The 24307-nt window shown below is 37.7% G+C and overlaps 2 protein-coding genes and 1 long non-coding RNA gene across 7 annotated transcripts; 2 read left to right on the top strand and 1 right to left on the bottom strand.

The window, feature by feature from the left end:
• The first annotated feature begins 1575 nt into the window (after nucleotides 1-1575).
• LOC120430805 (cyclin-dependent kinase-like 4) lies at nucleotides 1576-14580 on the top strand. Of its 4 annotated transcripts, none has more exons than XM_039595927.2 (7): nucleotides 1576-1713; nucleotides 9563-9616; nucleotides 10099-10405; nucleotides 13070-13235; nucleotides 13291-13541; nucleotides 13605-13700; nucleotides 13754-14580. In XM_039595927.2, exons 1-7 carry the CDS (start codon nucleotides 1709-1711, stop codon nucleotides 14006-14008), a joined length of 1134 nt encoding a protein of 377 aa, XP_039451861.1. In that variant the 5' UTR covers nucleotides 1576-1708; the 3' UTR covers nucleotides 14009-14580. The 4 variants fall into 4 exon arrangements, with proteins under 4 accessions (XP_039451861.1, XP_039451860.1, XP_039451859.1 ...); XM_039595926.2 differs by having other exon boundaries at nucleotides 1581-1713; nucleotides 9548-9616; XM_039595925.2 differs by lacking the exon at nucleotides 1576-1713 and adding an exon at nucleotides 5669-6292.
• Nucleotides 14581-16212: 1632 nt separating this feature from the next.
• LOC120430804 (uncharacterized) lies at nucleotides 16213-17788 on the top strand. Of its 2 annotated transcripts, XR_005607735.2 has the most exons (3): nucleotides 16685-17061; nucleotides 17121-17300; nucleotides 17355-17788. It is a non-coding gene; the product is annotated as an uncharacterized LOC120430804 (long non-coding RNA). The 2 variants fall into 2 exon arrangements; XR_005607734.2 differs by having other exon boundaries at nucleotides 16213-17061; nucleotides 17121-17788.
• Nucleotides 17789-19712: 1924 nt separating this feature from the next.
• LOC120430803 (E3 ubiquitin-protein ligase HRD1) lies at nucleotides 19713-23851 on the bottom strand. Its single transcript, XM_039595923.2, has 6 exons — nucleotides 23383-23851; nucleotides 22092-22337; nucleotides 21648-22027; nucleotides 21197-21588; nucleotides 20928-21139; nucleotides 19713-20867 (listed from the first exon to the last, which is right to left on the bottom strand). Exons 1-6 carry the CDS (start codon nucleotides 23509-23511, stop codon nucleotides 20412-20414), a joined length of 1815 nt encoding a protein of 604 aa, XP_039451857.1. The 5' UTR covers nucleotides 23512-23851; the 3' UTR covers nucleotides 19713-20411.
• Nucleotides 23852-24307: the final 456 nt, after the last annotated feature.

The raw sequence follows: 24307 nt of genomic DNA, 5'->3' as shown, positions 1-24307 counted from the left end.
TTAAATGAAAAAAATGTTAAAAAGTGTTACTTTTCAAAACAAGTGCTGAAAAGTTCAACTTTTCAGCACCCATTTCAGTGCTGAAAAGTAGAACTTTTCAGCATTTATTTTGAAAAGTGTAGCTATTCGATTCTGTTATTTTTTGGTACAGAAAAGTAGGCTATTTCGTCGTTCAAGAATGACAGGAAAAGTAAGTAGTTTTACGACGGAATTGCAAAAACAATATTTTGAAAATTTTTAATTCAGGAATAGCATTTTAAATGGGCGTAATATTCAATGTTTTGCCCTTTTAAAATGTTAGTCTTGATTTAAAAAAAATATTGTTTTCGAAATGATCGGAAAATTTCACGAATGTTTCATGTATTAACATTGAAAATCAGACCATTAGTTGCTGAGACATCGTCATTAGAAAATGGTGGGTTGTTTTGATGAGATTTAGAAAACTTCATTTTCCGTGTTTCTTTATTCTTAAAGCGGCTCTATCTCAGCAACCCGAGGTCCAATCTTCAATGTCTCTTAGACAATTTTGTAGCAAATTTTCTGAACTTTTCAAAAACATTTTTTTTAGAAATAGTCACTCATGGTCACTATTTTTAAAAATCGAAACACTGCAAATATTTCGCTAAAATCAAACTTTCGGTGGCTATATCTTGAAAACGGAGCCCTTTATCAAAAAATCTGTGAAGTACTTTTCGATTGCAAATTCAATTTTGCATTAAAAAATAATGTCGAATTTGTTTTTGCATAAAACTTAGATTTTTTCCAAAAAACACTATTTTTTCAAAAAATTATAACTCGGCGGCAGATTTTTTGACCATGTTTCTCTTTGGCTCAAAAGTTGCGGATTTTTGTCCCCTAAAACATATTTAAAAATCTCGAAAATAAAAAAATACATATTTTGGGAAATTGAGTTTTAGTGAAAAAAAAAGTTGATTGAAAAATCTGCAATTTTTTTTCCGTGTACCGTGTATTTTTTCTCAATAGTCCTCAACAATACCTACAACTTTGCCGAAGACACCAAATTGATCAGAAAATTCACTCAAAAGTTACAGCTGTTTGAATATTTACATACCATTTTTGTATGGACAGCAGCCAAAATTGTATGGAGACTTGTATGGGTGAACCAATGACACAAAGCTTATTTGATCATAGGGAAGGCCCCCACAAAGTTTGAGCCAAATAAAAAAATACAAAAAAATGGTCGAAATCGGCCGATTTCGTAGAGAGTTGCCCAAGTTTTTTTTCCGAATTGTGGTTCCAAAATTGAAAAAAAAAATGTGAGCAGACGGACGACCCAACTCACAAGAAATCAGAAAAAGTTGCCCCGACCCCTCTTGGATTTCCTTAAAAATTTGTTCTATGAGGTAATTGTTGTGATTTCTTTTATATCGATTGACATAATGTGAATAAGGTTCTTAATATTATTAGATAATTATAAATTCACCATAACTTAAAAATTTCAGTTCCATGAGGAGAGTAGTTTCCTCCACCTCCCGGTTTATGATTTTTTTGTTTATGCTTTTTATTACTTTGGCTACGGAACACGCCGTATAACACATGCTTGTTGCGGTCAGTTTCGCTAGATCTTTGCGTGGGAAAGTAACTAATTTGTGGCATTCCAAAACATATTTTCTGCGGTTTATTGGAATTTTACTGGAAAAGTGATTTTTAAGAAGAATATTAAAGAGATGCGTTACCCGCATTGATAATGGGGTAAGTTTTTGAAAATGAGAATCATTGGTTGTTTTTAGTAAATTAACATTGAAACAGAACAAGTGTAAGTTTAAGTTGAAGGTCGTTCAACGCACGGAAATAACTCAATCGATTAATTGCTTATGAACATGAACTTAATTGCGGCGATTGCGACTTTTCTCAATTATTTAATTTTTTTAAAATTTTACCCAAAAACATCAGAAAGCTTAAAACAAAACTGATGATTCAATCATAGCATTACAAAAAGTATTCGCTAGTGGCACTCAAGGTTATGTTCAGCTTCATTATAGAGGAAATGCAAATAAAAGAAGTAGTACAGTACGTTATAAATTCATATAAAAAGTTTTGTAAAGCATTTAAGAGCAATCCAACCAGATAATGAAAATTAACAGATCAATAATTATACAATTTTTTATATTATTCGACAGTTATTTATCAATTTCCATCGTTTTTTTTTTAATTCATGACATGAAAATTTGCTTTACGATTCTACACTTCACATCCTCTCTTTTACCGCAATCATAACCGGATATTATTTTTAAGAAAACAAGGAGCATTTAAACTGAATTACAATGTAGTGCAGTTAGATTATTTACAGTCTTGCTTTCAACAAAAGAAAAATAGAAATATATCGCATGGTGAATATGCAATATTCATCGGTGATTTTCGGTAACGTTCTCTACGGTATTGAATAAATTAATTGCTGCTATGATAACAAAATCCCAATAAAAATAACAAAAAGGAAGCTTGCAATTACAAAAACCAATTGGTTTTGTTTCTTTATAGGAAGGAGGCAGAATTTCTTCTACGGAGAGAGAAAACTCTGCTTCAGGGAAATAAAACATAAATTATGTACACCCAAACATGAAGGCTATCGCTGGTTTGCAATTTATGAGAATTGCAATGAATGATGACACTAATGAGCATTAGATTACAAGTTACCAGAAACGCTTCATTTTTTATAGCAAAAAAAGTTATGAAAGTAGCAGCGATGGAAGGATCATCATAAAAAAAATCTGTAAACGTTCATCAAGAAAAAAATCCGAAGAGAACATGGCTTTCCTCTCTCGCACACGAAAGATCTGTAAAAGGGAGCCAAAAATATCATCATCTTGATTATTCGGCGAAACATCTTTTTCACTACTACACTTGCAAGTGTAACGTCACACGTCGAAAAATTACCTGTCTCTTTTTGTGAAAGGGGAAATGTGTGTAAACAAAGAGAAATAGATAATTTTAAGTGGTGCTAACAAGGAAATTCACAAAAAAAATCATCAAGAGATTGATTTTCTTTAAAAATTTCGGGAGCGGTTTACTTTTGCGTGATTCGCCTCCTCTCTCTTTCGCGTGTGAAGAAAGTTCGCAAGCGAAAATGATTTGGTTGCGATTATTCCATCCCTGAAAAGCAGTATAAGGGTCATTCCATCTCAACTGTGCACAAAAAAGTGCAAATTTGAAAATTACCCTCTCCGATCCTGCTCAAATTTGGCAGAGCTGTGGATACTATCAAAACATGCAAGAATCCCGAATTTCATCCAAATCGGACAACCCCCTCCATTTTTGTACCTCCCCAAAAAATCGACTTTTTGGTGATTTTTGACCAAACCTCCTTGTTTCAAACGGCGATAGCTCAGGAACCACAAATCTTAGAAGGTCGGCCTTAGACTCAATTTTGAAGGAAATTGGACGTAGAATCCATTTCCGTGATCAAAATTTTGATTAATTTATTTTTTCTACCTGTATTGCGCAATTGAAAACTTTAAACGGCCGTATCTCAAAACACCCCAACTTATTTTTTTTATTTGACCTCACCATCGTGCTCCCCGGCCAATTTTACATAAGAATCACTTATCGACAGAAATGAATATGTTTCGTTCCAGAGATATCGAATTTTAAAGTTTTGTGTTTTCGAGATTACCTACATCAGCTTCATTCGCCGCATCTGCTAAAAGCACACAGGCGGGCTGATCAATAACTGCTACCTGGTGTTCTGGGAGATGATTGATTTAATTTAATTTTCTTAATTTTACGCAAATGTTTATTCAAATGGCTCATAGGGGAAATTCTCGTATGTTTGGCAGATTAAGTCCTCGCTCCTGGTTTCGTCCAATTTGCTCATTTTCACTATTTATACAGCCTGAGCATTTTAGATGGAGGCGGTGAATAAATAAATAAACAACAAATTTTGCAAAACTTTCGATAGAAACTTGCTTGTTCACTTCTTATTGAGCTATTTATCACTCGATTTCAGTTGAAAACGCTTTTAATCAGCTGTAATTGAATGCCAAAGCGTTTTTATGGCAACATTAGAGGAACACTGGAATTAGATGCTGTTCCCCTACTTTGATCAATCTATTTTTGTGAAAGGAATATTTATTGGGTTATTTTGAATGCACCGTTTTTTACGTGTTGCTCACCGTTTTAGAGTACCTCCTAGGCCATGACTAGGGCCTTTATCATGGGCGGTAGCAAAATAGTGTCATTCAGCAAAAAACCCATAACCTGCTTTATTATTATTATTATTATTATAGTTTATTATTGACACTTTACCATAATTTGGCAAATCTGATTTATGGTTCAAAAGATTGATCATATTAAATCAATTTTTATATTGTGAGCCAGCTCTATTTGATTAAAAGATGATTTTGGTCAAGTTACATTTAATAAAAAAAAACCTTATACGTGAGGACAGCAGTTGTATTGTGTTCCAAGAATCCAAGAATGATAGAAGAAAAAAAACACTGTTGTTCGGACGGTGTCGAAATCATCGCAACTAAATTTGGGGAATTAGCCGCATTGCAGCAGATCAAACTTTGTGATTTTCTTACATTTTTCAGTTTTATACTTTCCAGAAATCCTTTTTCTACTACTTGTGATCGTCCTTCACTAGAGTACAACGTATCAACAAATTTTATTCATTTTAATTCATATTTTTTACTCAATAATGTATCGTGCACTTATTGTTCAGTGTTACTAACAAGATTTATTGCATTTTCCTGCTCGCTTCGTCGGAATCCAATTCTGCCCTTTATTGTGTGTCGTTATTGCTCTGTCCTGTGGGTTAGCACAGAAATTCACTTCATTCATTTTTTTTTTCAGCAGATAAACATTCGCGATTAAACTCCAGTTTCCTACAGTGTTATACAGTTAATTTTTGCCCAATTTGATAAAGATTATTTATGATGAAATATTATTTCTATAAATGACCAGGTAGCAGTTATTGATCAGCCCGCCTGTGTGCTTTTAGCAGATGCGGCGAATGAAGCTGATGTAGGTAATCTCGAAAACACAAAACTTTAAAATTCGATATCTCTGGAACGAAACATATTCATTTCTGTCGATAAGTGATTCTTATGTAAAATTGGCCGGGGAACACGATGGTGAGGTCAAATAAAAAAAATAAGTTGGGGTGTTTTGAGATACGGCCGTTTAAAGTTTTCAATTGCGCAATACAGGTAGAAAAAATAAATTAATCAAAATTTTGATCACGGAAATGGATTCTACGTCCAAATTCCTTCAAAATTGAGTCTAATGTCGACTTTCTAACATTTGTGGTTCCTGAGCTATCGCCGTTTGAAACAAGGAGGTTTGTTCAAAAATCGCCAAAAAGTCGATTTTTTGGGGAGGTACAAAAATGGAGGGGGTGGTCCGATTTGGATGAAATTCGGGATTCTTGCATGTTTTGATAGTATCAACAGCCCTGCCAAATTTGAGCAGGATCGGAGAGGGTAATTTACAAATGCTGTTCCGCTTCAGATGGAATGACCCATAAGGCATTGATAAATTGTGCAGATTTTTTTTCAGACTGCCTCGCAATATTTTTTCCTAAATTGAATACTGTGTTGCAAGGCTAGATTTTGAAATTTAAAAATAATACAATATTTTAGTATTAGTCTCTGTGACACGATAAATTCAAATTTGGGTGTAAGAAATTGGTTTGTTTTGCATGTTGGTTGCCAGCGTAACCATGTAAGGCGGTGTCTGCAAAACGAACAATTCCACCAAGTTTTAGATGCTTAGTTGCTTCTATATAACAACGCCGTTTGGTGTAAAGCAAACACTTGAATATTCGCGTGTTTTTTCTGCGTAATTGAGTTACAAAATAATTTCCCTCAAGTTGGTATGCTTAACGTTTGTAATCTAGGTTATCAAATAGTGTTATCAGTTTGTAATTTAAATTATTCTAACTATTATTACGGTTCGTGATATCTGAAAAGCAAATTATCGATTATCAATCAGGAGACCCATTTCCTCAGTGGATTGCCAATATATGAAGTCAAAAATGCGTGCATCTAAAAACAACTTTTGAAAATGTGTGAACATTCTTGACTCCTTAAAAACGTAACCATTTGACCAGTGAAAAATAGTGATTAATATTCAAGCAGACACGCTTAATGTTAAACATAAAGCGACTGGCGTACCCCCAGCAGCAGCCCTCGCCAACCATTGGAAAGAAATTCAATCGAAAAATTCGACCATCGAACGAACCTGAAACCCTGGTTCCAGGCTGTATGGACAAATGGTTTGGAGAAAAACGATTGTGGTTGTTTGGTAACCATTTGCCATTACTTCCTAGAAGGTGAGCCTGAGATATTCATTTCGTATCATGTGCTTCATTGCGGTCCAATTTGGATCAAAACATTGAGGTATTTCATTATGACGCAATTTAAAATGGCTGTGAATTTCGAAAATTATAAGTTCATCTTGTCAAATGTTTTTATAATGGTATTGATGTTAAATTTGGTTCTTTTTTCAGTGAAAAAGGTTTCTATTGGTTCTATTCTATTGGTAATTGACAAATATGATGAGTTATAAATGATGAAGATTTGGCAACCTTGTCAAATATCATTAAAACTTAAGTAAAATTTGAATCATTTTTCAAGTCGTATGTCGTTAATTTTGTGGAAAATGACTTCCGAGCCTTCTAACGTAATTTTTAAAAAAAACATAACCTTGAACATGCTTTCATAAAACATCACTACTTAAAAGGGATTAACCATTTTTTATCAGTTCGTTATTGTCAATTATGTTTATACTTAGGTATTCTAAATTTTATTACGATACTTTTTCTTGCACAATGATCATAGTAATAAAGTTCTGATTTGTCGATAATTAAATTTTATTTGTATGATAGGAAGGTAAAATGGTACAACATTCATTTTCTACCAATTGGTGGTGGTGTGATGATGGGTCCTCCGGGGGTAGTGCCGGGAACTCCCGGAGTAGTCGTTTGCGCTGGCCCGGTGGTGGGTATAGTTTGGGGCGGAGGCACAACGGTGGTGATCGGATTCTCAACATCAATTGAACCGTCAGAATTAATGTTTACCACCTCGGCCACGATAACTGTTAGTTGGTTGATTGTCTCAGCATTGATGTTGATGTTAGCCCTCGAAATGTTGTCCAACTCTGGAGGTAAATCGGTAAAAACCGAACCTTCGTTCACAATTATCGGATTAGATTGAACCAACTGCACTACTGCAAACGCGCAGATTATATGCACCAGAAACTTCATTTTGATGTCAGAAGAAGTGCTTGCTACTGTTACGATAATGGATCTAGAAACACTCGCTAGTTTCGAAAAGCATGTTTGCTTTTATATCATCGACCACCACAAATGTGAACCAATATCATATGTCTCAAAAGTGTGATAAGAGGGTAGTCAACAGTAGTAATCCATCACGCCACGCCATGTAAAATATTTCAAAACTCATTCCGGATTTTGGAACTCATCGTATTGCAAGTGTAACTGAGTTGTAGATAAGTCGTGATATTATCAAAGAACGTAATGAATGACTCCACCACTGACTGTAGATTTCAGTTATGAATCAGCCGTCTGCAGCGATGCACTTTAAGATACCCCCAGATACATTTTTTAATATCAAATTTATAACTTTTTTTCTATTTCTACATGTTTCCAAATTCGCGCGTGTTTGAGATTTTTTAAAAGGATAAATTTAGCAGGGGGATGCTAAATTCAGTTTACTTTGTACCAGTAAATTATTACCCCTTTTGAATTATTTAGCTGTTAAAATGGCACTAATGTTTTGCTAAAACAAAAAAAAATGAAATGAAATATAAAAAAAGGTGTTTTTCTTTCAAGAAAGTTTTGATAAATATATAGAAATGAGCAGAAACTTGCAACAGAGACCACAAAAGACCCGGAGGTTGTTAAAGTGGATTGCTTTGCTTTTTTAACTATTGGGCCAATTTTGGGAAAATATCAAATTCAGGCCTAAGGGTATTTACTAACAAAACGGAAGGCAAAATCTATTTTAAATTAGGGCCTACTACTTTAAATTGGTCTAAAAACTCATTTAATAATTTTGGGAATACAACTTATTGGTATTCAAAAGGTATTATGAATAAAAATAAAATAATCTTATTTATAAATACGCATTCTCAAAAGTATGTTGAAACAATTGTAAATGTTAAAAATAATAACTTATCGAGATGATTAACATTACCACCATAATAGGATTAACGCGATGTTAAGAATGTACCTACTACGTTTTGTTCAGAAACTCATGCCGAACATGTTGGCAAAAAAAGCTCATGAAAAGATGATTGCCATAAAAAGTTATATAACAAATACTATTACAGAAATCGTTAAAGGTGCAAAAAAAGTTTGTACACCTTTCGAAAAATTAACATAAATAATGTTATTTGTTGACAAATCACCATAAATCTAGTCTCCCAACCCCAAATAGGCATCCTTGGCTGATTAAAAAAATAATTTGGATTGAATATAAAGTTTACTAACTACTTAGCATAAAAGTTTATACAACTCTGGAAATTCTATATAAAACTTATCTAAACTTAATTTTGCAAACTTTCAATTGAACTAAATGTCAATATATTACCATAGAATTGCTAAAATACATTTTGGAGTGGGCATAACTCCGTTTGAGGGTCTTCATATCGCTAGGATAGATTTTTCGTTGGAATTTCGTACCAACCCGGAATTACGTCGTCGGAAAATCCGCCGGCATCCGAACCAGTCCACGATTCACAAGTCAACCTATGTGGCATCGGAAAGGGTAAACATTTTCCGATCTTTTGATACCCATGCATCTAGGTTTTCTAAAAACCCACGTTTTTAAATACCTAGGCAAAAACGTTGTTATGGTTTCGTTTGAGCAACCTGCCAAAAATGTATGGACTTTCGTAATTTTTGTTCTCGTGGGTCAAACTTACTTTTTGCCCGATATTTAAAAACGTGGGTTCTATAGAAAACCTAGATGTATGGGTAATTGTATGCCCTTTCCGATGCCACTTAGGTTGACTTTTTTGTGTGAAAATATCAGTTAAATTCAGGTGTTCCACAATTGTGGGAGGCACAGTAACATACCACAATCATGAAACAGGCAATTTGGAGGCAGTGTTTTGCTGCTCAGGATAAAAGAGTCTTGAAATAAAGTTTTATGTTCAAAAAGTACTACTTTTACTATAGTGAAATAGCAAGAAAATGTCCAAATGAAGGTCCTAAAAATAGTAGGCTCGTCAAAAAGCTGCATTTTTCATGCTATTGACAAATAATTACAAAAGTGTTCCGAATTTGTGGGTGTTCCGAATATGTGGGACGACTGTATGTTTAATAAACATAGGAAAGGCAATAGCTTATAGGACCTTTAAAAAACTATGGAACATTTATGAGCAGTATTTGAAATTCTGTAAATATTTTGAGAATGGAATATTTTATCATATTAGTGTTTCCGGTAAAGTTGTTTAAGACTAAGTTAGAGCTAAACGTTATTTTGCAAGAAATAAAAAAATCATAAGACCATATCAAATAATGCATACAAATCATAAATGTTAATTAGTGTTATTTTACCAGTAATCTTCCTTTCAGATGGACCTCTGGAGACTCAAGTACGGGAAGTGCCCTAAAAGCATTAGCAGAGAGGTGATTATTGCATTTTCTATTTTCAAAAGGGTCAAAGTTTAGTTTTTCTCTTCATTTATTTCGATAAACAAGCTTGATTTGCGGAGAATTGATTGCTAATTGGCATTGAGAAAGTTCAGATACAAGGTCGCACTCTAGGAAAACGTAACGTTACCAACCATGAAGAAAAGTGACCAAAACATTTTCGGATTTTGAGAAGTTTAGTTGCGTGTAAGGTGAAGGAAAAATGAATTAGCATAACGATTTTTCTATCCCAGCTGAGGGAGAACTAATTAATTATAATTTTATTCCATTGCATTGCGATTCAAGATGATTCTTTTCCAGTTAGGTTTACTCTCTTTGTTGTTGCCTAGGTTATTAAGCCTTTCAGGCCTGATGGGTCATATATGACCCAAATATCATAGCTTTTTGAAAAATTCAGGCCCGAAAGGGTTAAAGTAGCATGAAAATTCAAATAACATCTCTGAACCTTCTTTGTCTAGATCACGTGGAAGCAGCAGAATGGATCGTTACGAAAAGTTGAGCCGACTTGGAGAAGGATCGTACGGAGTTGTGTATAAGTGCCGCGATCGTGACACGGGGTCACTGGTCGCCGTGAAACGGTTCGTCGAATCAGAGGACGATCCGGCCATCAGGAAGATAGCTCTGCGAGAAATTCGCTTGTTGAAAAATCTCAAACACTCAAATTTAGTGTGTTTGTTGGAGGTCTTTCGACGGAAACGACGACTTCATCTGGTGTTTGAATTTTGCGAACACACCGTGCTGCACGAGTTGGAAAGACACCCGGAAGTAAATTAATTGTTTTTTAAAATGATTTTTGAATATTTTTAATTAATTTTATCAATATTAGGGTGTTTAAACCAAAACAAAAAGTTCTCAGATCACGGCAATAAGAATTGGCTGTGGCCAGCGGTTTAAAGCTTACATGGAAATTACTATGGGATTTTTGTGCTTTTCGTTCAATCGATCCTACAGGTCAGGGGACAACATGGATTCACTCGGAATAAAGACAGATGTGTAGGGGATGGTCCAATGAACACATTCCAGAAAGAATTAGGGTTTTCCATTCTGTCCCCAAGGTTCGCATTGTATCGACGTCCGGTGTCTCCAGAATCAACAATTCACCTTTCCCCGAGCATGGGTAAATAACAAGGGAAATGCGTATTATTATTATTATTTATCTTTATTAATGAGCTAACAGCCGGAGGCTGGTTCAGCTCAGAGGGAAATGCGTAATAATACCTTTCTTTTTTTAAAGTGTTTTATCAAATTCCTCTGATACTATGGGAAAATTTTGACAAAATAATTAATGCTTGCATTGAAAACCGATAATTTCAAACTTCATTTTAAACATTTTTTATATACCCCCTAAAGAAATGATTTGAAATTGTGGAAAATTTTCAAAGTCAGGATGCCACATTTTGGTATGATTTTGGTATTGAATGGTTTCATCAAATTCCTCTTAAACGATGTGATTTTTTTTATAAATTTTGACGAGATAATTAATTTTGCGCTAAAATGACTTGAAACTTAAAAATGGTAAAGCTGATTTTATTTTTTTTATATACCCACTGAGATTTTTTTTTGAAACGTTGAAATTTCTCTAAGTCGGGATAACCAAATACACAGAAAAAAAAGTTGAATTTTGGAATGTTGAAAATATGGTAGGTTGAATATTACCTCTTTATTTGTGTAATATTACATAAAAAAATGTGTAAAAATGTGAACCTGATGAATATTCATCAAAAACTGATGAAAATTCATCATTTTCTGGGGTAAAATATATCATTTATTTTGCCACAAAATCTGTCACCATTTCCTGATGAATATTACCATCATTTTTTTTTCTGTGTACTTTGAAAAACTAGTCCATCGACATATTATTGAATTTTGGTGAATTTCAATCCAGATCCATTTTAATAACATTTATTTTCCAATCTTGTTATTTTTAAGAAGCTTCAAGAACTTCAAGCACAGGCCGTTCATTTTTTTTTTATTTTTTATTTTTTTTTTATTTATATTTATTCAGTTTTTCTTTTCCATGTACATTCATTCAGTTAAAATATTATTGAGTGTCCAATCAGAATCGATGACTTTTCACCTCAATTTTAAATACTAGCAACTTTCATTTATTCATGAAATATTGTAGCTTTCGCTATTCAGTGATTTCAAATGTAGGAGGTCCTACATGTACAAACACAGGCCGTTCATCAATGACGAATGCATTCGATGTGGTGAAGAATATCACTTAGAACAACATGGAATCATCAGGTGAGTAGATTTGGCTGTTACATATGGATCATTTCCGTTTTTTCACAAACTGCAACTGCTGCACTAAAAATGGTATGAAAATACCAAATTTTGGTATTACTTGTGCAAATACCAGCGACCAAAATGTGCTCTTGGTTGCCCAGTAATAGATGGTAAAATACCATGAAATCATACCAAAATCATGTATTTGGAAGACCATAGGAATACCAAAATCTGATTTTCCAAGGGCGCGGGAATTCCTAAAAATAATACCATAGCAATACCAAGTTTTGGTATTCAAGCAATGTTCAAAAATCCAGAAGACCTCAACTTGGTATTGAAATGATTTTATTTCGAGGTATTATTTTACCCTTGGAATAACATGGTTTGGTATTGTTGTACCCTTCCACATACAAGACTTTGGTATTATTTCATGGTATTTTACCATCTATTACTGGGCAACCAAGGGCACATTTTGGTCGCTGTTATTTGCCCAAGTAATACCAAAATATGGTATTCCCGTGTTATTTACCCCTGCTCGGGTCAAAAGCATCGCATTTCCTTAGTATGATATGGCGGCTTTGTGTAAACTGCGACGCCACGAAAAGCACAAAAATCCCATAGTAATTTCCATGTAAATTTCAGCTCGCCGGAGACAGGTCAATACTCAACCAAATGGGCTGATATTTGGCATGAGAGTCCCTATGGGTATCCTCTACAAGGGGAACCTCGGTTTGCCGCAATCTGAGAACTTGTTGTTTTGGTTGAAACACCCTAATAAATATCTGTATTTTGACACTTCGGTTACTCTTGCTCACTGCTATCCAGATTTTGAAGCGAAGATGGCGAATTGCGCAGTGGTACCAACATTAGAAATACAGTGTGGCTGTCATGCCATGTCAAACTTTTTTTTAATGTTGGTACCACTGAGTGATTTTGACATTTCGAGCGTGCACCATTCGTAAGGCCATCTTTGCTTAAAAATCTGGAATCTTTGTATCCAAATTAACGCGCATTACGATGTTTTGTTTTTTCTTACATTTAAATATATTAAATTTCTGTTTGCAAATTTGTTGTGTTACAAATATTATAAATCAAGAACCACCATTTAATATTCAAATACAGGAAGGGGTCAAACCTGTCATACTTAAAAATTATGATATAATTTATAGAAACTAACTCACGATTTTTCAAATTATACAGGGATGTCCAGATAATCTTACCAAGCAGATTACTTTCCAAACTATACAAGGTGTGGCTTACTGTCACCACGCCGGATGTCTACACCGGGACATTAAGCCGGAAAACATCCTACTAACTGCCCAAGGACAGGTGAAACTGTGTGATTTTGGGTTCGCCCGAATGCTTAGTAAGTTTAGTCACCTTAAGTTGGATAGATCTGCTGAATGTTGATTTCTGCGCAGGTCCCGGCGAAAACTATACCGACTACGTGGCCACGCGTTGGTACCGAGCTCCGGAACTGCTCGTCGGAGACACACAGTACGGAACACCGGTGGACGTCTGGGCAATCGGGTGCGTGTTTGCCGAACTTGTGCGAGGCGATGCCCTTTGGCCCGGAAGAAGCGATGTGGACCAGCTCTTCCTCATCCGTCGTACACTCGGTGATTTGCTACCTCGGCATCTGGCAATATTTAATCAAAACGAGTTTTTCAAGGTACAGAACTTTTGCCGTTGGAAATCAATGCAGATTTTAAATAAAATTTCGTTGCAATTACAGGGTATCACTTTGCCGGTTCCTCCTACATTGGAGCCTCTAGAAACTAAAATGCCTTCACGAACTCTAGCTAACCCAATGATGATGGATTTCCTAAAGGTATTTATTTATCAAAAAAAATCAAAACCGTTAATACCTGTTTCGGCCCGTAGAAATGCCTGGACAAAGATCCTGCAAAACGATGGTCCTGTGAGAGACTATCGACCCATCCGTATTTCGAGGATTACGTGAGCAAGCAGAAGGAAATCGAACAAACCATAACGCTGGAAAGTCAGAAGCTTAACAGCAGAGATTCAAAATCAAAAATTTCAAATACATCTCTGCCACAGCTTCCGGCCACCCAGGAGTCCCGCATGCCGCAGAAAAATCTTTATCTTCGCTCTGATCATCATCTACCTACCATATAGGTTGCACCTCTTGAATGGCTTATTGTGTATGATCTTTACTGCCGCTCAAAGCAAGTCCGTCCCATATGTAATTTCGTCAATTTTGAGGTAATGATTCAGTTTGATTCGAAATCGTGTGAACTATCAGAAAAAAAATAAACTTTAGTACTTTGTTCCAGAAAACCGTAGAAAATTCACTTTTTCGTGAAATTCTAACACGTTACCTTATAGGCGGAACAAATTTGACTTACGTTTTTCTCGGCTTGCTGTTTTTACATATGGGACGGACTCGATTAGAGCGGCAGATTATATTTTTTTATGATTTGCCAATATTGTTCAAATTTGATAACTTTATTTATGGTATTGGATCATTTCTCGATTAAATTTTCAAAATGCCCACAGTTCGGTAAAAATAAAGGGGGTTCTAGAATGAAATAAAGAGGCTTGATTGAATCCTAATTCGGACAAGAGTTCAAACATGTTTCAAACGGTTTTTTTTTTCTTCTAAACTGTACCCTTCTAAAACTAGAAACGCAAATGTTTTCCAAATTCTGCATTAAGAATAAATATGCATATCTATGGAATAATAAATGATTGTGCGTTTCTGCTAAAACTTATATCCAATATCACTTATCCATTTGTTCTTATCTATTATCTATTAGTTGATCCGTTTCCTGAGGTGGAACGTCTGGAGGTTGTTTGATGAAATATTCAATAAAATCAGAATTAATAGTTTAGTTGTAGTTTATCTACAGAGCCAGACGCCTCCATATTTTTGCCTTTCTTACTATTTCTGTAAAGCTTATATACTTCGAATTGCCAAATTTCGTTGAAGGTAATTCAATAAACAACAACTGAAACTTCGAAGGTGACGCTTTTCAAAAACAGATCCATTTTGTATGCTTAAAAAATCATGCGAAGATTGAAGGCCTATTTTGCATTTAAATTAAATTATGTCGACTGCAAACAACTTTGAATTTGTATGCCATAAACCGGGGTGACTCTGAAAGGTTTTAGAATTTTCCGCAAAATGAAGAGATCAAATTTAATTCGTACGGTATTGAATGGAATCGTACTGACCTACAACAGTAGTATGATTCCATACCATTCCGTACGTTTTTAAAACCTATCAAAGTCATCCAGGCTATCAATGTCACCCGGTTTACGGTAGCTGTGTTATTTCGCGTTATTTTGCCGAAACAATGTAAAGTTAAGTAACTTTACACAAATAAAACAAAGAATTGCCGAATTTCAAGCAAAACTATGGGGGTTCAGAACAAAAAAAAAAGCTTGATCAACTGTACCGCATTACTATTTATAATTGAATGAACATTTTCTTCTTTTATAAAATGTTCTTAGGTAGTTGATATTGGTAGGCTTGAAAAAAATAAATAATTTTTTTAATGATAATTTAGTAAAAACCGTTTTTTTAATGCTTGTGTTTAATAATTACCAAAAAATATTAAAATGTTACCTAAAACATGGTCACTTGTCAGCATTATCAGGTGCTGCAAGCAAACATTGATTAAAATTGGAAAACGTAAAATTTTCTCAGGAACGCGATTGGAATATCAACATTTTAGATAAAATAAGCGCTCATTGTGATATGAAAGCAATATTTATTATGAGCTCAAACGGGTTCGATGCCCATCTGCTCCCAACGAAAACGTTTAAGACTTGAAATACGTAATATGAACTAAAAATTAGAGTCGCTCGAGGCGGGGTTCGATCCCCCGTTCTATGGATTGATAAGCAAAAATGCTAACCACTGCGCCATCACAGCTTGGTGAGCTTTGACTGGAATTAGGAAAACTGTTACTACCAACTAAATACGCGCTGGGTTTTTGTCCATTCGGCAAGGATCCGGAAGTTCTGAATAACGTTTGAATCCGATTGATGCAAACGTTCTTTAGGGCGGGGCTTGTCGGTTCAAGCTGAGGTACCTCGCGCAAGGCTAGCCTGCGTAGAAATGGGTCACCGAAGCTCGACAGAGCTAACACTTTCCAAATGCCTATGCGAGTTATTTGCATGTATAGAATGTAAATCTAAAATACATGGAAACAACTCAATTTGTAAGAAGCGGCCGCGTGGCTCCGTTTGGTTGGTTGCACACACACACACACACACATATTTATTATGAGCTCAAACTGCGAGTCAAACTGAGTGTTCGAACAAGTATCAACAAATTGTAGTTGCATAGAGATTGCAGTTTGATAATGGAAGTTTTTCACAATTTTCGTGTACATAAATTGCGAAACTTTTGAGAGGTTGTTATTTGGTTTGGTAGCATAATTGTTGTTGTTGATTTTATTACTTATTACTAAGCGATTTACAACAGAATTTACCTATTTTTACAATCAGATTGTTGCAGGATTGGGTCCGTAAGTTTGTCAATTTTGGAATAAGAAGACAACAACTTCCTTGGATGCTGTGCACCCTTAATGGGTTAACTTCTAGCAGAATGAATAACTGCGAATAAAAAGAAACGACCCTTCTATTTGTATTTTTGTATTGTGCCTCCCACAATTGTGGAACACCTGAGTTTGCATTTCTTTCAAAAATCAAATTATTCGCTCTACAGCATTGACGTTCTCGATTACGAGATTCCTACACACAAAAAAATATTACGGTAATGACAAAAGCGACAAAAGTAACTTACTTTCGAATTAAAAAGTTGTTAAAATTTGCTACATTAAAGTTTTTTTTTGTTTTGAAAATGAAAACTTTTACTGCTACAGTTTTTGAAAATCTCATTGCTCACTGATTTAAAAGTTTTTCCTTTTAATTCGACTGTAAAATTTCTTTCATTTTGACGTTCTCGTGTAACCGTGTACGCCTAAGTCGCAAATGTAAACAAACACTTTGGTGGGTCCGGTGGTGCTGGTGAGTCTAGGACGCAAAGCAAGCCGACCGCGGCAGCAGCCAGGGCTCGGACGCGGAAACCTTCGGGAGCCAAACAGCAGCAGCGGAACGCCTTCGAAGGAGGGTGGTGCAGAAGCGGGACGATGTTGAGTGCTCGAAAAGGACAAAGCCAGCTTCCTGCAGGAACTACAGCTGTTCCACGGCCGGAATGCGTAAGAAGGAAGCTTGGGTGTTTTGGGGGGTTTGTGATTGATTTTGTTTGTTTTTGTAGGATGAGAGGTAGGAATGTGGATTCGCACCGGTTGTATTCGGTGGTGGTGGCCCGGGATTGGTGATTGAAGGTCAATTCCCGCGAGGACTGGGGCGAGATCATCGAGGAGATAGCACTGCCGAAGCGTTGCGTGAACAACGAGATTGCGTTGAAGAAGATAAACTTCCGGTTTTTGGACAAGTGGAGAATGTGTGCAGTGGCTAGCCAACTTCACTTACTTTCCATCTCTTTTAGCAACTTCCCGCCCACAAACACTCACCTCGCGACGGCGCAGCTTCAGCCGAATGAACCTGGACATTGAGCCAAAAAAAAATCTGTGTCATTCCCGAAATAGGATTACGTGCTCAAAATCGAATTCCGTTTCGAGGTTCCAGGATCGGGAACTCCCCGTTCAGGCTTTTTACTTTCCAGCCGGAAAACGTCGACCACCCTTCCCGAATCAACGGCCAACTCCTCCAAGACTATCCTGATTGAGGCCGGAAACGTGACCATCGTGTTACACTGCTGTCGCGCGTCGAAACCTCCATCCGGAACCGTCCTGGGGTATTCGGAAGTGACCGGTGGCGTACCGTATGAATCGGTACAGCTTGGACTCGAATATTGGCCTACCTTGAGCCGAAGCTAGTGGAGAAGCGTTAAATACAATAAAAAAAAATGTTTTTTTTTAACACACAGTTTAATTTTTTAAATAAATGTAAAAAAAACCAAGCACATTTTTCTGAAATTATCCCTGTAGTGCTAAATGTTGTGTATTCTTGCCATAAAAGGTTTCTTTTCCAATTAAAAGTAAAATACTTTAACGATTTTGTTCCATAAATGCATAGTAGTATCAAAAACTTTCCAACTTTTAAATTGAAAAATTTGAACTTTCTACGAATACACTAAAACCCCCGTTTACGCGCAGGTGTTACGCTTTTTGTTTGGTTGATTTCTCGAAAACAGTGTAATGTTTTTACATTCTTTTGAAAAAAATTTGTAGATCTGCACTGCCGTTCTACGCATAATTGTCCCATGTTCAAAAAAGTGCAACTGAGAAAAACGCGATTGAAATTTTTCGATCGATTTCTGTGTTTCTACGCATAATTGTCCCGTGGGTTCCTATTCGCCCTACGTGTCCCTAATCGCCCCGGTTAGCAGTTGATCACCCTTATTTGTGATCCTCTTGCTATACAACAGGTAAACAAGGCATAATGCTTAGTAAAACTAATGATTCCGTGTCAAAAAATACTTGGTGGGACAATTATGCGTAGAAGTTTAACGATGGGACAAACAGACTTGATGTTGTTTTTAATGAGTTTCCGAACAAAGCATCAGATTTTATGTGTTTTTCTTAAAGTGCACATCAGACTAAACTTAAAAATGGCATAAAGTCAAAATCGTCAAAAACTGACATGGGACAATTATGCGTAGAACGGCAGTGCACAAGACCTATAAATCGCTTTAAAAAGATTGCAAAAATATTGCGTCGTTCCAGAGAAATCAACGAAATACAACGCGTAACGCCTGAGCGTAAACCGGGGTTTTAGTGTATTCACCAACGCGAACTTTTAATCCAACGAACGATCTTTTTAAATTTAGAGTATTTTTTCTTTGTGTGTACTCGAAACTAGGTGTTCGAAGGCTTGATTGTTGAGGCAATTGCAAACCTCTTCTTTCACCTTAGCTTCCATCCACCCCGGGATTCGAACTGACGACCTTTGGATTGTGTGTCCAACTGCCTACCAGCGACTCCACCGAGACAGGACCCAGGGAGACTACTCCTACACCTGGACTGAGCTATCGACCTAACCTCTAGGTTAGACCGGGGCCAACAGTTACTTCCCTGTCCGACGGAAGGCGTGATCAGACAAATCTCGTCTCAAAATTTCTTTAATAACTTAATATGCATTTCTTTAAAAACTTAATATGAAACGTAAAAATTTACATACATCAATCGAAAGATCACAAGTGAAGCTTTCAACTTATGTTTAATTGTCGGTTTTCTATGTTTTTTTAAACGTTGCAATGTGCATTGCATTGGCCGATCCTAGGGCCGATCTAATCGAATCTTCGGATAATCGAATCCCAAAAAAAATGTGTTGTCTCATTCTGCCGCTCTAATCGAGTCCGTCCCATAAAAATAACAGCAAGCCGTGAAAAACGCAAGTCAAATATGTCCTGCCCATAAGGACTTTTCGAAAAAGTGGATTTTCCACGGTTTTCTGAAACAACGTTCTAAATTTTGTTTGGTTTTTCTGATGGTTCACATGATTTTGAACCAAACTGCATAATTTTGCATTTTTTATGTAATAGGCAATACACTATTCAAATTTGACTGCGACCCCATAACTTGATTGTGATGAAACAAGAATATTTAAAAATAGGTGTTTTTTTATCGTGATTCGATCATCCAAATTCCCATACAAACCTTCGGATAATCGAATCTGTACTGTATTGCATTGTCAAAAAATAGGTCTGTATGGTTAAATTAAAAAAGCGTGTTTCAATTAGGTTTGGCATGCAAAACAACCATACAAACCATGTCCAAAAAAGCTCAAATTTTCACCTTTCAAAAATAATTACTTTTGAAATAGACAAAATGAAAACACAAAATTTATCAGGTTATTTAATATTTATTCTTCATTGAGATGCACGAATATTTACAGATACAAATATTAAACGATATCCATCGCTAGATTACACCATCAAACCACATCACTAAAATTTTGTTATTTGATGTTTTCGTCCGTATTTCTCTATTTTGTGTTATTTTCGGAGCAAATGCCCTCGCAAGATGAGATGGCTTTCAAACCCAACGTAGGGTCATTTACTCCAAAATGCTATTTAATCGATACGAATCAGCATGAATCAAACTGCAACAAATAGTTTTACCTTTTTAGATTGCCGTAACTGTATCGAAAATTGGGTTGGAGTTGATCATCTGGGGAGTGACAGTTTCCGATAAAGTAACGACAGCGTTCACGTCAATTTGTATTTCTTTGAAGCCTTTTTGTCCAGCCAAAACAGGTTCATGCACGGTGATGCTATCAAATCTATCCTCAGCTATCAATGGTATATGTGAAAATAAAAATGCAATTTTCGACGAATTAAAAAAGCCCCTTATAGCGAAGGATAAAAGCAATAATTATATAACAAATAGAAAATCGGAGAAAAACTAATCAAAATAATAATTCATGTATCACTCCGCAGCTCCCAGCGGCATCAATTGGATGTTTTTCTTTTTTCTCTATTTTTGCCGGATCTTTCCGGAAATTGAAGCCTTCGCCAGTCTTGTTTTATCGCAGGGTCGCTCTAGTTGGCTCCAGACGAGGCGGCGCCAAACTTTTCCAACCTTCTGCGCCTTAGTTCGCTCATTTCGGAATCCTCTGAATGTCGCACGCTGCTACTGCTGGTGGACGGCGATTGCTGCTGCTGCTGCTGCTGGTCGGGAGTTATAAGGAACGCTTTGCTGGTGCTCGGGAGCGGTTCTTTCTTCAGCTTTGTCACCGAATCGTCATCGCTGCCGAGGTCTTCGATTTGAACTTCGGCCGGTTGCTTGACGGTCGTGAGTACGGTGGATGCACTGCTGCTGGCGGCTACCTCGGTGGATGGCGATGCAACTGGTGATGGTGGTGGCGGTACGACGGCGGTTGTCAAAGTTGCTGCGGCTGGAACGATCTCCACCGGGGGCAACCGGGCGACGATCGTCGAATATTGGTTCATCAGGGCAACCGAAGCGTCCAGCAGGGTGCGAATGTTTTGGAGATGCTGAGAGGGGGGGAGGAGTTGTATAATTTCAGTTTTGGGTTCATACCACAGCTGACTCACCTTAATTCGTTCTTCGACGTGGTGGCGCTCGTTACCTTCCATTGCGCGCAGCTCTTCGTCGGTTAAGGTGTCCAGAGCTGGCGGAACCGGGGGCAGAGGCATAAGCAAGGTGGAAGGTGGAAGGCCAATGAACGGCATCTGTGGGAGCACAAATCCGGGGGCTCCAGGAATCATTGGGAGGGCCGCAGAGTTTGGTAGATTGATATTTGGCACTGAAAGTAGGAATGTTACAATAAAGTGAAATCGTGTTAAATATTCAAAATGCTTACAATTAGCCTGTGCTGCGGCAGCTCCGGGCACGGCCGCACCTGCCGCTCCCATCGTCGAAGTAGATCGATTTGCGTCGTTTTGATTGTTCGCGTCGTTGCCGGCAGCCGGTTGGATGGGATTCGGCGCGGTTGTCGTGATGGGAGTGCGCAGAATGTTCAACCGACAGGTCGGGCACGTCTGCTGCCGTTGGAACCACGACCGCAGACAGGCGGTATGGAAAATGTGCCCACACGGCAGCTTCTTCGAGCTGCTGACCATGTCCTCCCGGCAGATGATGCAAATGTTGTCTGACAGTTGCAGCTCTTCCGGCGTGGCGTCCGGATACAGGGTGTTCATGTTTCGGATGGCACGGCGCGATAGAATCACGTCGTTGAGTGCTTTTTTGAAATTTCTAGAATTGAAAGCAAATGTGAATACTTTCCGGTTCAGCAAAATCAAACAGTAACTTACCTCATCGTGTAGTACATGGGCCGGAAAGCAAACAGTGGCAACGTGTAGATTTTCACCATGAGAATCACGAAAATCACGTACAGGATCACTCGAATCAGTCCAATGATCAATTCCGTGTACAGTAGAAAGACGGCCTTGTTCTCCCAGGGCGTATCGGATCGCAACTCCGCTGCGTGGAACATGTATTTGATGGCCGTGTTCAGGACCATTGTCATCAGGATCGCGTACTCGAATCCAAACACCAACTGCACGGTGGCACCCTTGGCGATCGTTGACTGGTACGCGTAGGCAATCAGCTGATAGTCCAAAACGGCCAGGCAAGCCAACAATCCGGCCACTCTGAGGTGGAATATCCAGCCAATTACTGGACTTCGTTCCATCTGGAAAGAAAAAGTCGATGATTAATTCAAACGCCAAAAAAACCCAAACTCAAACGACGCTTACATAGTCGACGCGATCCTCCGCCAGCCAGTGGAACGACTTGAGAAATAGGAGCACCGTAAACAGGGCCACAAACTTGGGATTAAAGTCGTCCCGAAACACGGTGAAGGCGAGACACGTCTCGGTTAGCGCGTACCAGAACCGCTCCATCAGGTGCTCGAATTCGGCCGCCCGCAGCGTGCCCAGGAAGATCTTCTTCATCAGTTTGCCCAGCATCAGCACTAGGACCAGCGACTGGATGTAGATAACCTGGAAGAGGTGCAAAAATACGGTTTAATATGCGAACCGAATCTTCTCTACAGTTGTCGCAGGTTTCATAAAGGGAGGGATCAGATCTTGTTTATACCGGTTCTAACACAAACCCCAACTTCACGATCTTACGGATGCTTGGCTTGCCGCCAAAAATTAGGCTCTTTTGGAGGCCGAAGTAGGCACGACTTTCAGCGATGATGCGTCTCCGAAGAATACTGGGTCTTGGTAAAGAATGTGCCAAGCAATTTGGGTTCGTTTTTGCGCTTATGAGGTGAAACCAGAACCCTGCTTCCTCTCCTCCACTAGCAGTTTTAACTTTTAGATCCTGACTGACTGTGTAGACAGGAAGCCACCTGAAATGCGTTACTTTCTCCAAAATCATTCGGCATTCCTTGTTCCGTCTAAAACTCTTCGAAAATGACTGCGTTGACATTACTCCAGCAGATTCAACCGCGGAGGACAGCGTAACCGAACGCAATTCACTAGAATAAACCTATTCAACATCACCGATCATCGATCAGTATTCCGAGTCGATGATTGCTACGGAATAGGCTCTAAAGTAGAAGTTGTCCGAGAAGGTCCTTCTATCTATTAAAACGTGATCCCAATGGTGTGCGGATATGTGTAACCTGCACCAAACCCATTGTTTTCTACTGATACTGCTTAAAGCCCACGTCAACGCGAGGAGTTTCATTTCAGCTACTATTAGCTTGAAATACAGACGGCAGTAAGAGCCGTCTCTGACATGGGGATTAGCACGATCACGGTTGAAAGGGTCACGAAGTGTTGATCCGGAAGTATTACGGACTGGATATGGATGTTTTAAGGGCAAAAAAGCAATATTTTTGAAAGATTTCATTTCTTTTCCTCACTGAGGCAGGCAAACCCAAAAGTTATTCATTACCGATAGCTGTCTAGTAAAGGTATCGGAGATACAATGTCCTACGTAGCCAAAATGTTTTGCAAAGCAATGGTAATATGTTAAACCAGAAAACTACAAACCACTTGCGGGGCCACGGCTCAATAAATTATGTTTACTCACCGCCATACTTGGGTTGGACTTTGTGATGTAGACGACGGATGGATAAAACTGCTTCTTCTGGTAGTACGCATTTCCGATCACCATTCCGGTCAGCGTCAAACTTATCACCGATATCCCGAGGGCACGCATCTCTAGTAAATTCTCAGCCAGCTGGCTGATACTTTCGAAGAAAATGTTAATCTTGTTGAATTATCTGGGCGAAACTTTTTCTTTTTTTCCTTCCGCCGTGTGACGAGAGTGACCTTTTACATATGTGCGATACGCCCGAAAAGTTACGGCACTTTGCTCTGCGCAATTCAGCACCGGGAAGGTATTGCTGCTACTAAAACATGGTGTAACGTCAACCTTCCATGCAAATTAGCAGAATATGTATGATATTCTGGCAATTTTACTTAAAATTCACTCGAAAACAAATGCCACAATTCCACGTACACACTGAGAAACACTGAATATTTTCAAATGTCTTCCAAAGTCAATTCAGAATGACATGACATTTGACAACACAACTGTCAGCTTTTAAAACAAGAAAATAGATATCTGCGGGTGAAAACTTTAAAACACGGACGAACGGACATGACAAAAAAAGCAAAGCAATCCGCGCGTATGAATGTATATTAAAAATATTTACCATTTCTATAATTTAATCGGCAATTTTAGGGTCCATGATATATTACATAGAATCATGAGAACAAACTTAATGCCAAAAAACTGTTTCTAGCACCATTCTAATGCTAATGATTTAATTAATTGTTTCATAAGACATTTTGAGAAATCATGCTTAATCGCGCGATGCTACTTCGACAACTTGAATGTAGATGGCGCAAGACAACTTGAATGTAGATGGCGATCTGTCCGCGAACAGATATGGCAGATTATGCACGAGAACGGTTTCCCGGACAAACTGACCCGACTGGCCAAGGCTACT

The sequence above is a fragment of the Culex pipiens genome, chromosome 1 (genome assembly GCF_016801865.2).
Source record: "Culex pipiens pallens isolate TS chromosome 1, TS_CPP_V2, whole genome shotgun sequence".
Taxonomy (NCBI): domain Eukaryota; kingdom Metazoa; phylum Arthropoda; class Insecta; order Diptera; family Culicidae; genus Culex; species Culex pipiens.
This window is presented reverse-complemented; position numbering and strand designations above follow the sequence as displayed.

What these genes read in the sequence shown, in the direction of transcription:
- LOC120430803 (XM_039595923.2), bottom strand. Translation starts at nt 23,511, where the DNA reads ATGCGTGCCCTCGGGATATCGGTGATAAGTTTGACGCTGACCGGAATG. An exon ending in CCCATGTACTACACGATGAG is followed by an intron (nt 21,589 to 21,647) that starts GTAAGTTACTGT and finishes TTTCAATTCTAG; the next exon opens with AAATTTCAAAAAAGCACTCA. An exon ending in ACGTCGAAGAACGAATTAAG is followed by an intron (nt 20,868 to 20,927) that starts GTGAGTCAGCTG and finishes CCCCCCTCTCAG; the next exon opens with CATCTCCAAAACATTCGCAC.
- LOC120430805 (XM_039595924.2), top strand. Translation starts at nt 6,108, where the DNA reads ATGTTAAACATAAAGCGACTGGCGTACCCCCAGCAGCAGCCCTCGCCA. An exon ending in TTGCCATTACTTCCTAGAAG is followed by an intron (nt 6,293 to 9,547) that starts GTGAGCCTGAGA and finishes TTATTTTACCAG; the next exon opens with TAATCTTCCTTTCAGATGGA. An exon ending in TGGGTTCGCCCGAATGCTTA is followed by an intron (nt 13,236 to 13,290) that starts GTAAGTTTAGTC and finishes ATTTCTGCGCAG; the next exon opens with GTCCCGGCGAAAACTATACC.